General features: G+C 38.4%; 2 protein-coding genes across 2 annotated transcripts; both read right to left on the bottom strand.

Moving 5' to 3' along the window:
- Positions 1–3,149: 3,149 nt before the first annotated feature.
- On the bottom strand, positions 3,150–4,124 carry LOC307109689 (olfactory receptor 4C15-like; the record flags this gene model as incomplete). Its single annotated transcript, XM_079788556.1, has 1 exon — positions 3,150–4,124. The coding sequence occupies one exon, from the start codon at positions 4,122–4,124 to the stop codon at positions 3,150–3,152; it is 975 nt and encodes a 324-aa protein (XP_079644682.1).
- A 10,037-nt stretch (positions 4,125–14,161) lies between these two features.
- On the bottom strand, positions 14,162–15,088 carry LOC307109724 (olfactory receptor 4C3D-like; the record flags this gene model as incomplete). The annotated part of the gene is made up of 1 exon (XM_079788592.1): positions 14,162–15,088. One exon carries the CDS (start codon positions 15,086–15,088, stop codon positions 14,162–14,164), a length of 927 nt encoding a protein of 308 aa, XP_079644718.1.
- Between the last annotated feature and the right edge of the window lie 1,323 nt (positions 15,089–16,411).

Below are 16,411 nucleotides of genomic sequence, written 5' to 3'. Positions count from 1 at the left end.
GATATCTATAAAATATAATATGAATAATTACAATGAAAACTATTAACTAAAAGTTCTATCATTTCTAAAATAATGTGAAGTAAGTAAATCAGTAGGTAAAGGAAGGAAGAAGGAGAAAATAAAAAAAAAACTTTTTACATATTTTATTTATAAATTGATTTCTTAAGTATAATTTATATACAATAGATACACTATTTTAAAAGAATAAGAAATGAGTTTAGACAAATGTATACACATGTATAACTGTCACCACATGGTAGGAGTTTATTGATTTCATTCTTCTATTCAAGGAAGCAGATTTTAGCTTTCTGTGTTCTCTTCATATTTATATATTTGTTTGTCTTCTGCTCTTTAGTATTTGGTTTTATTTTTATTTTTTAATAGTCAAGGTTTTTATTTAGCACAATGCTAGTAGTTGCCATCTTACCTGTTTTCTGTTTTCTTAATTAAATTTATGGGGGTGACATTGGTTAATAAGGTTATATAGGTTTCTTTTTTTATAGACACATTATTTATTTTTTAATCAAATAAGTGGCATAGTGAATTTTTATTTTTTTATTTTTTATTAAATTTATTGGGGTGATATTGGTCAACGTGATCATATAGGTTTCAGGTGTAGGGTTCTCTGAATAAGATTATATAGGTTTCAAGTGTACATTTCTATGATACATCATCTGTATATCACATTGTGTGCCCACCAATCAAAGCCAAATCATCTGTCACTATATATTTGACCTCCTTTACCTTTTACTACCCCTGACCCCCTCCCTTCTACTCTGGTAGCTATCATACTGTTGTTTGTGTCTATGAGTTTCAGTTTTATATCCCACATGTGTGTTAAATCATATGGTTCTTAACATTTTCTGTCTTATTTCACAACATGATATCCCCAAGGTCCATCCATGTAAATGGAAGTATTTCATCTTTTCATTTGGTTTTAGTATACAGTTCCTTCTGAGGACATGAAGGCAGTCTGTTCCAAGCCTCCCCAGCTTCTGGTGGTATGCTGGCAACCTCCTGAGTTCCATGGCTTGTAGATTCATCACCCCAATTTTCACCTTCATCTTCAAATGGCATTCCCTTGTGTGCATGTGTCTCTGTGTCCAAATTTCCCCATTTATAAAGACACCAGTCCTATTGGATTAGGCTCATCCCAATGACCTGATCTTAAATTGATGGTCACATTCACAGCCATTGGGAGTTGGACTTCAACATCCTTTGCAGGGATGCAATTCAATCCATAGCAAAAAGTACTCTTCAAAAATTCATAATTTCCCAATCCCACACTCCAGAGGTAACTGTTAGTCCCTTACATATTCTTCCAGGTTTTCCTATTTAAAAAACTGGATCATTTTCCATCATTTCTAAAATTACAGCAATATAGCACAGATTTCAAATAAAATTCTAAATTGGAGCATTATCCGATTTACTTAGTTAATAAATTTAAAATTATGATGTACTTTTATTACTAATTTAGTACACTGGTTTTTTATATTTTTACTTCTTACACGTCATCTATTTGAATTATGTGTGATGAACTAGAGATGTTATAATAATTACAAGCTCTGATTGGCAGCTCCAGTTATCTACAATGACTATAAAATGAATAATGAAGTAATTATTAATTTCAATAGTTTAGGGTCCTAACAAAAGACAAACAACAAAAGGAGGGAGCATTTTGCTATGAAAACAGGAAAAGTGAGCAAAATATCATAAGAAGAGAAATATGTATTGGTTCAGGGAAACATAGAGATGATCTCCATAAAAATTACACCATTATTAGATCAAAAAGTTGTAAGAGGTAAAATTATGGACAGGTATTGGGCAACCATGAAAGCCAGGTCATGCAATTCTATTTTGTTTTATTTTGGATAAGCAAAGTGAAGATTTGGGAACATGAAAAAACAGGAAAGCAGGTCTTGACAAGATGTATGTATTGGGTCAGATCAACACTACCTCAGAGTTTTATCATTGAATTCAATCATTATTTCCTAACACTCTCGCACTATCCTAACTCTCTCATCTGAGTGACATCCCAGTAATAGAGAATGCTATTTTCCCTTCTTTAATTCTTACTTTTACCTGCTGAAATCTAAAACAGTTCAAATATATTTGATACTCAAAAACTTCCTTTTTTCCCCAGATAGGCATCTCCCTCTATTTCCTATTCACCTATATTACTGTGTTATTAAATATATATTTAACTGAATAACACAATTCTAGATTACATATTATTCTTGTATAATCTTATTATTCAAACAATTTTCACTTTTTTTATTTCATTTGACCTGCACATTATTTTGCAAAGTAAGTATGCCTTGTTCTTTCAATGTACAAAATTTGACTTGTGATACAGAAAGTTTTTCTAAGCATTCTAAAATTAGAGTTGGGATGCTACTAGATAGCCTCTATCTCTAGCATTCACCATTCATGTCACATAAAACATCAAACCCCAATCACATAGATTGCACCCTAGAAAAGATAAATCCTGAGCCCTATTAGGAGGATGCCAATGGATGCCTAAATTTTCTGTTCTGACTCCAAAATCAATTCTGTAAACTGCATAGTGAGGTAAATATCAAAGCAGAAAATAGATACGTAAATGATTAATAGTGAATAAGAGGAAAGAGAAGAGAATGACATTGAAGTTAGAGCAGGGGAGAGGAGAGTGAGAGTGAGCAGACCCAAGGAAAGAAGAGTCAGGGGGTAAAATACAGAAAGACAGAGAGAGGGGAAAGGAGCTATACATTAGGGAGAATAGTTTGATCCAAAATTTCACCACAGAATGCAGCTTCTTTCTCCATGTCCCGTTATAATATCACTAACCCCAAAACCAAAGAAGGGGTATAGCAAGGGTTCCCAAAGATCTTGAAAACCCAGCTGTGGAAAAAGTACTGCCTTATCTTATACTCTGCCCAGAATCTCTTCAAGTGAGGGAGCTTCCCCCAAGACAGAAACTTCTGCCAAGCTGGCCTCAGTGCCATGTACAGTTTATTGGCCCTTCTGTGAGCAGAAATGTTTTTGAGAGTGCTGAGGCCAGGAAAGACTTAGGGACCCTGGACCACTCTAATCCTTCATTGCTGGAAACACTCTCAGCAGCTCCATCCCACCTGCATGTCACACTGAGTGTAGATGCCATCAGATCAGTCTTATCTTTCATTACAAACCACCATTATTCTATTCCACAGTTTCCCCATGGCATTTTTCACTTCCTTATTTCTGAAGGTATAAATCAAAGGATTGAGCAAGGGCGTTAGGATGGTGTAAAAAATTGCCACCATTTTGTCAAAGGAGAAAGCAGATGGAGGTCGGGCATACACAAATATGCATGGGACAAAGAACAAAACCACAACAGCAATGTGAGATCCGCAGGTGGAGAGACCTTTCCACTGCGCTTCAGCACTGTAGGTTCTCAGAGAGAACAAGATGGCACCATAGGAGAGAAGCAACAAAGAGAAGATGATGACGCAGATAAACCCACTGTTGGCCACCACCAAAAGGCCGAAAACATGAGTGTCGGTGCAGGCGAGCTCTAGTAATGGGTACAAGTCACACATGAAATGATCGATAACATTGGGGCCACAGAAGGGCAGCTGTAAAGTAAAGAGAATTTGTATCGTGGAATGCAGCAAGCCCCCTGTCCAGGCCACCCCCATCAGAACGCTGCACAGCCTCCAGTTCATGATAGAAGAGTAATGCAAGGGCTTGCAGATGGCCACATAGCGGTCATAGGCCATGACTATGAGGACAATCACCTCCACTCCAGCAAAGAAGTGTTCAGCAAAGAGCTGGGCCATGCAGCCTTCAAAGGAGATGGTCTTTCTCTCGTAGAGAGAGTCCACAATCATCTTTGGGGCAATGACGGTGGAGAAGCAGGCGTCCAGAAAAGCCAGGAAAGCCAAGAAGAAGTACATGGGGGAGCCCAGGAGTGCTGGGCTGCTGCTGATGGTCACCACAATTAGCAGGTTGCCCCCAACAGTTGCAATGTAGCTGAACAAAAATATAACAAATACCACTTTCTGAACATCGGGATTCTGTGAAAGCCCCAGGAGGACGAACTCAGTTACAAAGCTTTGGTTTTGCATGATTTCCGAGGAAAAGCTAAACGTTACCACGGTGAGCATATAAAATCTGCAATTATGAGAAAAAGAAAAGTTCACCTGGGACCAGTTTGTGATACTATCATAGCACAGTCATCAAGTTGCCGCATCCATATGAAAAGCTGATTATGTGCTTCTGACGTAATTGAGAACACAAAATTAGAAATTTGTTAAAGGTGGTAGTGGGAGGTCAGACAGAACTCAGCAGGAAATAAAGTATTAAATACTTCAAAATGGCCAGAGCTTTAATATAGGAGAAGGGAAGTATTCACATATGGTAGGGATGAAACACAGTTTTTATCTCAACTGCCAACTCTGATCATTTAGAAGTGGTTTCCCGGAGTGAATTGTTGAGGAAGATTCTGAAGCCGCATCCAAATTCTGAGGATGGAGAACTGTAACTTATTGGCCATCAGGGATGACTTGCATGCCTCCCCTGATCAAGAAAGATAAGTATCACATGATTTCACTCATATGTGGAATATAATGAACAACATAAACTGATGAACAAAAACAGATCCAGAGACAGAAATGCATCAATCAGACCATCAAACCTCAGAGGGAAGGTAGAGGAGGGAGGGGGTAAGGAGGAGAGATCAACCAAAGGACTTGTATGCATGCATATAAGCCTAACCAATGGACACAGACACCAGGGGGGTGAGGGCATGAGTGGGGTTGGGGGGCAATGGGAGGATAAGGACACATATGTAATACCTTAATCAATAAAGAAAAAAAAGAGATTACCTTATCTACAAAGAGAAGAAATAACCCCCAATTTACAAAGCACTTGAAAAAATCATAGCTATGTTTCCAATTATTTTTTTATTTCTTTTCATTGTTGAGAGTATTACAGATGTCTTGGGCCTTTAAGATGAATTAATTCATTCCCTAGGAGAAAAAAAAAAGATCTATGTAAAAGTGCCTACTCTATATTTACACGTAACAAGTAAGCGTGTATTGAGTTGTGTTCTTTCTTTATTCATCATTTAAAATAAGAACAGATGTTTATGATAAATAATAATACCTACTGAAGATTATTGTCATAGTGACTAAGTTAAATAATGTAAAGAAAGCAACTATTTAGGAAATAGTGCTTAGGACAGTTCATGTTATAGCTTATTACAACTATTTTACTGGTAGACAATTCACATTTAGAGAGAAAAGGTCAAACAAATTACAGATGCTGGATCTGGAATTTAAACAGAATCTTTGGCTCCAACACTTAAGTAGTCCTAATGGATCAACAGAGAAAGAAGCAGTGAGTTTTCTTTTTAGCAAGAATTTAAGAGCAGACCTGGCCTTTCTACTGTCTCCATCCACCCATAAAAATCAAAGCCTTCTGATTCCTTTGTTCATGTTTGATGAAGGACACAGAGTAAATGATATAGATTCAGGAAGTAATGGTCCAATTACTACAGATATAAACTGGAAACAACCACATAGGTAAGGAATAGAAACAGTATGTTGAATATGGCTAGAGTCTTGAGACTTTTTAATTATTTACTAATTATAAATACTGTGTGGCCCAATCTGATCAAGTACAATTTGTCATTTATATTACTTTATTGTAAGGATGTTCATCTATAACCTACCTGTTCATCTCACAGGATTATGATGAGAGTCAAATTTGCAAAATGTAACAATTGCTTATAATAAATGCCCTCACCAATTGTAGTCACTATTCTCTCACTTAGCAAATCAGCCACCTTATCCAGCAAGTCATACAGATAATTACTCCAACTTTTGACTTTGTTTTCCATAGCCAGACAACAGCTTCCAAGAATTATTGTGTCCTTATCTATACATATAACAGAAATTTGTCAAATGTGTATGTACATATACATATAATCTGTTAAACAGGTGAGTAAAATAATAATGTTTACTGTGAGAATTAAAAATAATCTGATTTTGGTGAAATCCACTTAGAGCTAACAAAAACAATTTACAATAAATATACAATTGTGTATGCTAATATGCATCTTTATACTTACTTTTAAATTACCATCTCCATTATACTCCCAGTGTACTAGACATTCTTAAACAGAGCCTGCACTATGAACACCATATTCAGTTACAAGTTGTCACCAAGAAAACAAGAGTATAAAGCAAACTTATAAGGTCATTGGATCAGCCAACAACCATTTATTAAAAAGTAAAGAATATCAATATATGACCCAGCAGTTATCAGCTTATCTTAGAGTCAAAGCCGGAGAGACAATGAAATGGAATGAGTAAGAACATCAGCTCCAATAAACAAAACAGAAATAGACTCTTAGATATAGAGAATGAATTGAGGGTTGCCAGATAGGAGGGGAGCTGGGGACTGAGTGAAAAGGGTGAAGGGATTAAGAGGTACAAATTGGCAGTTATACAATAGTCATGGGGATGTAAAGTATAGTATAGGGAATACAGTCAATAATGTTGTAATAACGCTCTAGCTGGATGGATAGAGCATTGGCCTGAGGACTGAAGGGTCCGAAGTTCGATTCCAGTCAAGGGCAGGTAACTCGGTTGCAAGTTTGATCCTTCGCCTGCAGAGGCAACCAATCGATGTGTCTCTCTCACATTGATGCTTCTCTTTCTGGCTCTCCCTCTCCTTCCCACTCTCTCAAATAAAAAAAAAAGGCAAAGAAACCTCAAAGGCTATAATAAGATCATATCAAAATAATAATAATAATAATAATAATAATAATAATAATAATAATGTTGTAATAACTATGTATGGTGCCAGCTGAGGGATCACTTCATATGTTATATCAATGTCTAACCACTGTGCCCTAGCTGGTTGGCTCAGTGGATACAGTGTCAGTCTGCAGACTAAAGGGTCCCAGGTTCAATCTCTGGTCCAGGGTATGTGTCTGGTTTGCAGGCTGAATCCCTAGTAGGAGGCATGCAGGAAGCAGACAGTCAATGATTCTCTCTCATCATTGATGTTTTCTATCTCTCCCTCTCCCTTTCTCTCTTAAATCAATTAAAAATATATTTAAAAATAATAATAATAATAATAAAGAAATATCTAACCACTATGTAGTACAAAACTAAAATAATATTGAATGTCAATTGTGAACAAAAAAAATTTTTAATTTCAAAAATAAAAAGAGAACATCAGTTCCAGATTAGTACAGACGTAGGTTCAAATACAGGCTCTTCTACTTAGTTATATTGGGATGGAAAATTTACTTAAACTTCTCAAAGACTGTAATTCTACTTCTGTAACTGGGTAAAATAACAATGCAAGGGTTCATATGAGAATCAGATAAGGCAATACACATAAAAACCATTGATGCAATTAGAAGCACCAGAGAAAAATCACAATAGTGAGAACAAGCTCCTAAAGACATTGACACAGACCAGAAACGACAATTGGTATTTCCTCTTAATTCCTGCTTTACCATGACCAAGGCTGATAAGTATTTTTAACTCATCCTCTTATTTATTTACAAGTATAAAATATTTTTGTAACAGTGTAGATGTGGTATTGTTTCAATGTGCAACACTTTTAAATGTCCTTAATAATCCCTGAATAAATTATTGTGGCCCTCAGACCCAATTTTTCTCAGGTAGCTTCACTGAACAAAGAAAACTAAATAGGGTGAGGAAGTAGAGAGGAAGACCAAGGCTCTATACTAATCTAATAATTAATTCCTAGGCTCCCCACTTCCCTTATCTAGGGAGTTTCTAAGAGTAACACCCATTTAGAATTAAAATGTTTCTTAGATATAAACAAATCAACCCCCTCTTTTTTCGGATAAAAGGGATTTCCAAAGTTTGTGATAAAACTTTGACAAAAGAGCCCTAGACCATTTGGCTCACTGGATAGAGCATCGGCCTGTGGACTGAAAAGTCCCTGGTTTGATTCCAGTCAAGGACATGTACCTGGTTGAATATCTCACATCACTATTTCTCTCTGTTTTTCCCTCCCTCTTTCACTCTCTCTAAAAATCAATAAATAATATCCTCAGTGAGGATTAAAAAATAATAATAATAAACTTTGACAAAAGAGAATACAATATATCCTCACAGTTTATAACAAAATTCATGATTTTAAGAAATTTAAAAGGTAACTGTCCTAAATGTAATGTGTTGCCTGGACTGAACCCTAGAACAGAAAAGAGACAGTAGTAGAAATATTAGTGACATCTAAATAAATATGATGTTTCATAAAGAGTAATAAATCAATATTCATTTCATTGTTTTGACAAATATACTTATGGTAATGTAAGATGATATTATTAGGGGGAAACTAAGTGAGGAGTGTACAGGAACTCTACTGTCTTGGAAACTTTTCTATTAATCTAAAATTTTGCCAAAATAAAATTTTAATTAAAAATAATACAACAATTGCTTAGTTTCTGCTCTTGAAAAACTAGCAATTAGAGCCTCATCATTTACTAGCCATGTGTCATTGGAGAAGCCACTGAGCCTCAGCATCCTCTCCCATCAAACTGATAAAACAACCCTTGTTCAAGCTGCCTGGCCCACAAGAGTCAAATCAAACAATTATGAGTGTGCTTTACAACATATAATTCAAAAGGATGATGTGAAATATTAATAGTAGCATTATTTTTAAACAGTGTCTACACATACACAAAGAACTAGAAACTTGAATCCATGATAAGGATAAAATGTTTTAAAATCATGCTTTTTTAAATTATACTAGAGGCCCGGTGCATGAATATTCATGCACTGGAGGGGGTCTCTCACCCCGGCCTGCCCCCTCTCACAGTCCGGGAGCCCTCAGGGGCGGGAGGCAACCTGGCAATCGTGGGAAGGTGATGCCCCCATCACACCTCTACTGCTGCCACTGCCAGCAGCGCAAGCCTCGGCCGGCCCTGGTTACCTGTGCCTTGGCTGGCCCTGGGCGGCTGGGGGGCTGAAGGGACTGGGGGACTCTGGAGGCAGGTGCGCAGAGCAGCCAGACCTGCCTGGGGACGGGCCTAGCTGTGCCGCGCCTGCCCCCATGGCGGGCTGAGGGGACTGAGCACCACCATCTTATGGCTGTGGGTGCCACATCTTTGTGAGGGCATGACAGTCAATTAGCATATTCCCTATTTATTAGATAGGATTAATTCTAAAATTGTAATTAAACTACTTTGTGTAATCCTTTTGGAAATATTTTCAGGATCGGAAACATCTCTATTCCTTTTTCTAGAACCCAACACTAAAAAAATATTCTAAAAGTGAAATGAGGTATTGTCATTTTATAATGGAAAATGATGCATGTATTTGATGATAGTAAAAGTTTAGAAATATCTACAACATTCAATAATAGGAAGATGTTTATGTAAATCAGACTACTACAAATTAAGATGCTGTAAATAAAATACTATAAATGATAGGACATAGATGGTAAAACACATTTATAATATACTAGAGGCCCGGTGCATGAAATTTGTGCATGGGGCGGGGGGGTGTCCCTCAGCCCAGCCTGCACCCTCTCCAATCTGGGACCCCTCAAGGGATGTCCGACTGCCCGTTTAGGCCCGATCCCGGTAGCATTGGGCCTAAACGGGCAGTCGGATCTCCCTCTCACAATCCAGGACTGCTGGCTCTCAACTGCTCGCCTGCCTGCCTTCTTGATTGCCCCTAACCACTTCTGCTTGCCAGCCTGATCACCCCCTAACCACTCTCCTGCCAGCCTGATTGATGCCTAACTGCTCCCTGCCAGCCTGTTTGCCCCTAACTGCCATCCCCTGCAGGCCTGGTCACCCCTAACTGCCCTCTCCTGCAGGCCTGGTCCCCCCAACTGCTCTCCCTTGCAGGCCTGGTCCCTCCCAACTGCCCTCCCCTGCTGGCCATCTTGTGTATTGGAGTGATGGTCAATCTGCATATTACTCTTTTATTAGATAGGATAGAGGCCTGGTACATGGGTGGGGGCCAGCTGGTTTGCCCTGAAGGGTGTCCCGGATCAGGGTGGGGGTTCCCTTGGGGCATGGGGCTGGCTGGGAGAGGGTCCTGTGGTGGTTTCCAGGCCAGCCACGCCCCCTGGCGACCCAAGTGGAGGCCCTGGTATCTGGGATTTATTTATTTATCTTCTACAATTGAAACTTTGTAGCCTGGAGCGAAGCCAAGCCTTCTGCTCACTCCGTGGAGGCAGCCATTTCTGTTGTGATTTATTTATCTTCTATAATTGTAAAACTTTGTAGCCTGGAGTGGAGGCCTAGGCCAGCAAGGGCAGGCAGAAAACTTGGCTTCCTCCATTGCCAGGGAAACCCAAGCCTCCCTCCTGCTCTCTGTGGCCGCAACCATCTTGTTTGGGTTTATTTGCATATCACTCCTGATTGGCTGGTGGGCGTGGCTTGTGGGTGTAGCGGAGGTATGGTCAAGTTGCATATTACTCTTTTATTAGATAGGATTAGATGAGAAAAAATTATAATAATGCTGCTTATTTGTAAAACATTTTAATATAATTTTAAAATCTAGAAAAGAATATATGAAAATAGACTTATTTTCAATTTATCTTGATATAATTATGAGTCAACATTAAAAATCAAGGTTAGAATCCACAACACCATATTTTCCTTTATTAAAACAGTTTTTTTAAAAGGGATATGGACTTTGAGGATAATTTTATTATCTCCAGTATAACTAATTTTCATAGGTGTAACCAACAAGCTAACATAACATAAACTTTTATACTAAAACTTGTAAACTAATGTAAATCTTTCATAAATAGCCATATCATTGGCCCAGCCCTTTCCATCCTTTATACTCACTTTGATACCAATTTGAAATTCATATACTTTTAGGGCTCGGCCCTTCTGGATTAGGCTCCACTCTTCAGGGCTGGCTCAGACCTTTGGGACGAGGCTCAGCATTTTGGGGCTAGGCTGGGCTCTTCAGAACTAGGATCAGCCCTTCGGACTGGGCTCGCTCTTTGGGATTAGGTTCGGCTCTTAGTGGTAGGCTCTACTCTTAGGGCTAGGCTCAGCTATTCAGGACTAGTCTCTGCTCTTCAGGCTAAGCTGGGCTATTAGAGTAGGCTGGGCTCATCTGGGCTAGGCTCCATCTTTAGGACTAGGTTTGGCTCTTCTGGCCCAGGCTCCGCCCTTCGGAACTATTCCAGCCCTTCCAGTTAGGCTTGGCTCTTCGGAATTAGGGTCAGTCCTTGGGGACTAGCTTGGGCTCTTTAGGGCTTTGTTGGGATCTTTGGAGCTAGACTCAGGTCTTGAGAATCTGAGGCTCGCCTCTGAGGCTCCAAGGCTAGGCAGACTTGAGGCTAGCATCAGTCTTTAATAATGTCACACTGCACATTGACACATCACCGGCTTTTTGCTTCTGTTGGCAGTAGCAAATTACAATGAGTCTAAAGGGTCTGAGCCCAACTGGCCTGCCAGGAACAGACACTTATTCTAACCAGTCCCACCCACCCCTTCTCCAATTCCTTCTGCATTCCATCATGAGCCTGTTCCCATACACGAAAAGGTTGCAGGTTTGACCCCCACTCAGGGCACTTATGGAAGGCAACCAACTGATGTTTCCCCCTTTCTCTCTCTCTCTCTCTCTCTCTCTCTCTCTCTCTCTCTCTCTCTAACAAAAAAAAAAAGTATCCTCAAGTAAGGATTAAAAAATGATAATAATATTTTCATCCTGTAAGCAACCATTTTCATCTACTTGGGGGATATAATGTCCCCATTTCAAATGCATTATTTAGAATAACCTACTTATTTTTTAAAAGGAAGGTAATGTGGTTATTTAAACTTAGACCTAACTAAAATTCTATCTGTGCTCTAAACAACTACACAAATCTATATCCTATTCTTCTCTTCCATATCACCCAATTAATAAAAAGATTTTCATAATACTCATTGCTAACAAAATCAGATTTTCCATTGATTTGTTTATTACCCATCTATTCCTCACTGGATTTAAGCTCCAGACAAAATACAACCCTTGCTTGTATTATTTGCTATTATGTACCCAGCTCCCAGAACTCCCTGGCACATTATAGGCAATAAACAGTATTTTTCAGTAAAGGAAATAAGTCAAAATTTCTTAAACTTAATTGATCATGGAGTCATTTTGTAAGTAATAAGTATTTACTAATACAATATTAACACTATAGTGCTAATCTATATTAACACTATGGGATAACAGTGGGAAAAGTCCTATAAAGACAACATTGAGCTCTTCAAGGTGTTACCCTCAATCATGTCCAAGAAGTATCAGTCTTCTCAATTATCAAGTTGCTTATTTTTTTCTCAAAACATCTCTCTCACTTACATGTCACCTTCTTTAAAATTCAATCATTTGAATTTCTTTTCTTGAGCTCATTACATCCCCCATTTTATGAGGCCCATCAAGGGAAATACCTCTATGGAAATGAGATCATCAGATGACTTTTCCATGACATGAGAGGAATTAAGACAGTGCAAGTAACCTAGGAAGCGAAGGTCAAGGGAGAGCTGAAAGGAAGAATGTGACCCCAAAAATAAGGAGAGAAAGTCGCAAGGACAATCTTCAAAATGTGGCCAGTGGTCAGTTCTGTGTTTTGATATTTTCCCATCATACTAGCAAGGACTATTGTTTAGTGGGAAGAATAGAGGAGGCAGAGTCTAAAAGAATGACTTTATTGCTTAGCTTTATTGAGGCTCACTTTTTTTCTGTATAAAATAAAGACCTATTTAATAAAAGTTGTTTCTTCATTAAGAGAGTGAAAGTATGTTTGCCTCATAGTTGTCCTTGAGCAATAGTTAGTTCACTCCCCTTACTTAATACTTTCACTGAGTTAAAAGTCAAAATTATACACCAATAATGAACTATCAGAAAAAGAAACTAAGAAAGCAATTCCACTTACTATTGCCAACAACAACAAAAAAATAATAAGGTACTTAGGAATAAATTTAACCAAGGAGGTAAAAGACCTATACTTGGAAAACTATGACATTGAAAAAAGCAATTGAGGAAGATACAAATAAGTAGAAGCATATACCATGTTCATGGATTGGAAGAATTGACATAATTAAAATGTCCATACTACCAAAAGTTATCTATACATTCAACACAATTCCTATTAAAATACCAATGACATATCTCACAGATCTAGAACAAATATTCCAAAAATTTCTAAGAAACAAAAGAAGACCCCAAATAGCCTCAGCAATCTTGAGAAAGTAGAACAAAGTTAGATGTGTCACAATATCTGATATGAAACTATACTACAAGGCAATTGTAATCAAAACAGCCTGGTACTGGCATAAGAACAGGCATATAGATCAATGGAACAGAACAGAGAGCCCAGAAGTAAACCAAGGCATGTATGGTCAATTAATATTATCTAGGCTTTTTGCTAGGTGCTTTCGATAACTTTCAATGTACTTTACTGCGCCCTCAATGCTCATATACATAGATCCAGGATATGAAATGGAAAGAACAGTGATAAATCCCTAAATTGATGATTCTACAGTATTTTTATCCAGAGTCTTACTGTTACTTTTCTAAAGTCTTCATACATGTGTTACTTGAATGAAATTGGCTTTTCCATAGGACTTTGATCTCAAGACTTCTTTTATTTATTTATTTATTTATTTATTTATTTATTCATTTACTCATTTTTGTTGTTGTTGTTAATCCTCACCTGAGGATATTTTTTTCCATTGATTTTTAGGGAGAGGGAGGAAAGGGGAGAGAAAGAGAGAGAAACATCAATCTGACAGAGATACATCGATTGATTGCCTCCCGCAAGTGCCCCAACTAGGGCCAGGGATTGAACCTGCAACTCAGGAACATGCCCTTAACCAGGAATAGAAGTGGTGACCCTTCAGTGCCAGGGCCGACGCTCTAACTACTTAGCAACACCTGCCAGGGCAGGACTTCTTTTATTTTTGCTTAGCTTCTTAGATGGAATATATGGGGAAGAGGACAGTTGATGAGTGAGAGAATCACTGCTGATTTTTCCCCTTTTTGGCACTATGTATCTACCAAAAGCAAAAAGAAATAACCCCCCCTCTTTTTTTTTTCTATCAATGCTCTGCAAAATTTTTTAATTTTCTTTCACAATTTACAATAGATAAAAGCCTCCCTATTTATATACATCATCATGTTCTTGACATTTGAACAGCCTAAGTTACTCTCCTCTTCAACAAACTCCTCATGGCATTTTTCACCTCTGTGTTTCTCACTGTGTAAATGATAGGATTAAACATGGGAGTGAGGATTGCAAAAAACACAGTCACCAGCTTGTCCACAGGGTAGGTGACCACAGGACGCATGTAGGTGAATATGCAAGGCACAAAAAAGAGTACAACTACGGTAAAGTGGGAGCCACATGTGGAGAGGGCTTTGCGCCGTCCTTCAGAGCCTTGGGATTTCAGGGAGCACAGGATGACTATGTAGGACATGAGCAGCATGGAAAAAATAAGCAAGCACATGGCCCCACTGTTGGCTGCCACTATCATTCCGAGCCTGTAGGTGTCGCTGCAGGCAAGTTTCAGCAGTGGAAAGAGATCGCACATGAAGTGGTCAATGACGTTGGGACCACAGAAGGGCAAGTTGACCATGAAAAGAATCTGTACAGTGGCATGCAGTATCCCCCCGAGCCATGCCACCATCACCAGGAGGCGGCAGAGCCCCTGCCGCATGATGGTCATGTAGTGAAGGGGCTTGCAGATGGCCACATAGCGGTCATAGGCCATGACAATAAGGAGAATGATCTCTGATCCTCCCAGGAAGTGTTCCACAAAGAGCTGAGTCAGGCAGCTACCCAAGGAGATGGTTCTCCTCTGGTACAGCAAATCGATGATCATTTTGGGGGTGGTGACAGAGGTGTAGGAGGCATCTATGAAAGACAAGTAAGTGAGGAAGAAGTACATAGGAGCTGAAAGTGTAGGGCTGAGGGAGATGGTAATAACAATGAACAGATTGGCCAGCACGGTAAATAGGAAAATGAACAAAAAGACAATGATGAGTATTTTCTGCAAGTGTGGATTCTGTGTGAGTCCCAAGAGAATAAATTCAGTCACATTGTTGGTACGTGTAAGGCGATCCATTCATAAATTACCTACAAAGAGATAAAGAATGATGCCTATTAATCTTATAGTACAGAAACAGGGTAGTTACTGTTATGGTGGAGCATGCCCTTGGCGCCCCTCATCCTACTAATTGTTTCAATTCTTTCTCACTTCCTCCATAATGCTTTCTCTCTTCAGACACCTAATACCTGTCACCTAAAAAGTATCTATAGGGCAACATTGGATGTGTAATTTACTGAGAAAATAATGGGCTCTATATGTGCAATCTGGATTCTCCTCTGGTTCCAACTCAATGTGATTTTGTTAAGTCAGTTCAGTGCCCCATGCTTCTCAGTCTTCCTCTATGTCTGTGAACTTACAAATTGTAACTCTCAGGTGTATTTCACAAGCTGTAAAGTGCTGTACATAAGTAAAGAATTATTTTCTCTTTTAGAATTTATATTTGAACCCAAAGTTCTAACTATGGGGGGGGGAGGGGGAAACAGGGTCAATAAGCATCTATCACAAACAGGCAGTTTGGTGGAATGTATAAATGGCTGGAAGATACACCCTCCCTGGTATCAGAAATTACACATATACTATTCATGTGTGTTTCCTCATTGTGCCTGTATAGTGCCTGGCATGATTTCTGCCTGGCATGATACCTATTGGATGATGAACAGATGCTTGGTAAATTGCCACCTTCTTTCTTCTCCATGTGTAAGAATATGCATGCTCCCCGAGCACAGAAACCTAGGCATTCAAGGGCTCCATTCTCCTGCTCTGTTTATCATTGCTCTCTACTTTATGAGAAACATAAATAAGCTTTCTAAAGAAAGCTGCAGTCCAGATTAACAGTTTCTGGTTCATTTTATAAAGTAAGTATGAAAATATTAATTGCCACTGGGAAGGAGTATATCCCTGAGTCATTTTACCTTCAAGATAATTATAGTGATTGCTAATTAAATTTTTATTCTTTAAAACTTTGTTTACGTACAATTTTCGCATAGTCACATTCAATAAATTTGTGGCTTCAGTAGACTTGGGGAAAAAAAAAACCCTTGGATAGGTGTTCAATATATGAGGATCTATCAGCAAAAGAAGCCCTTATTTTCAAAGTAAAAAACAAACAACAAAAAACAGAAATTTAACGCAAAGAATAGAAATAGTCTGCTGGCTAAGACAAAGTATTATATGTACATATACATTCACAAGCATATAAAATCTATTATTTACTGTAAGTAACTAATACACTTCTACTCATTCAACAAATATTTATTAGACAATTACTATTACATATCAATGTATGCTCATTTGTTCACACATAAAAGTATCCTGTCACATGCCTTTGGTAATCCCTCC

Source organism: Cnephaeus nilssonii (genome assembly GCF_951640355.1).
Source record: "Cnephaeus nilssonii genome assembly, chromosome: 13".
In the NCBI taxonomy this organism is placed as follows: Eukaryota; Metazoa; Chordata; class Mammalia; order Chiroptera; family Vespertilionidae; genus Cnephaeus; species Cnephaeus nilssonii.
Note: the sequence above shows the minus strand (reverse complement) of the source record. Positions and strands in the feature narration are given on the sequence as shown.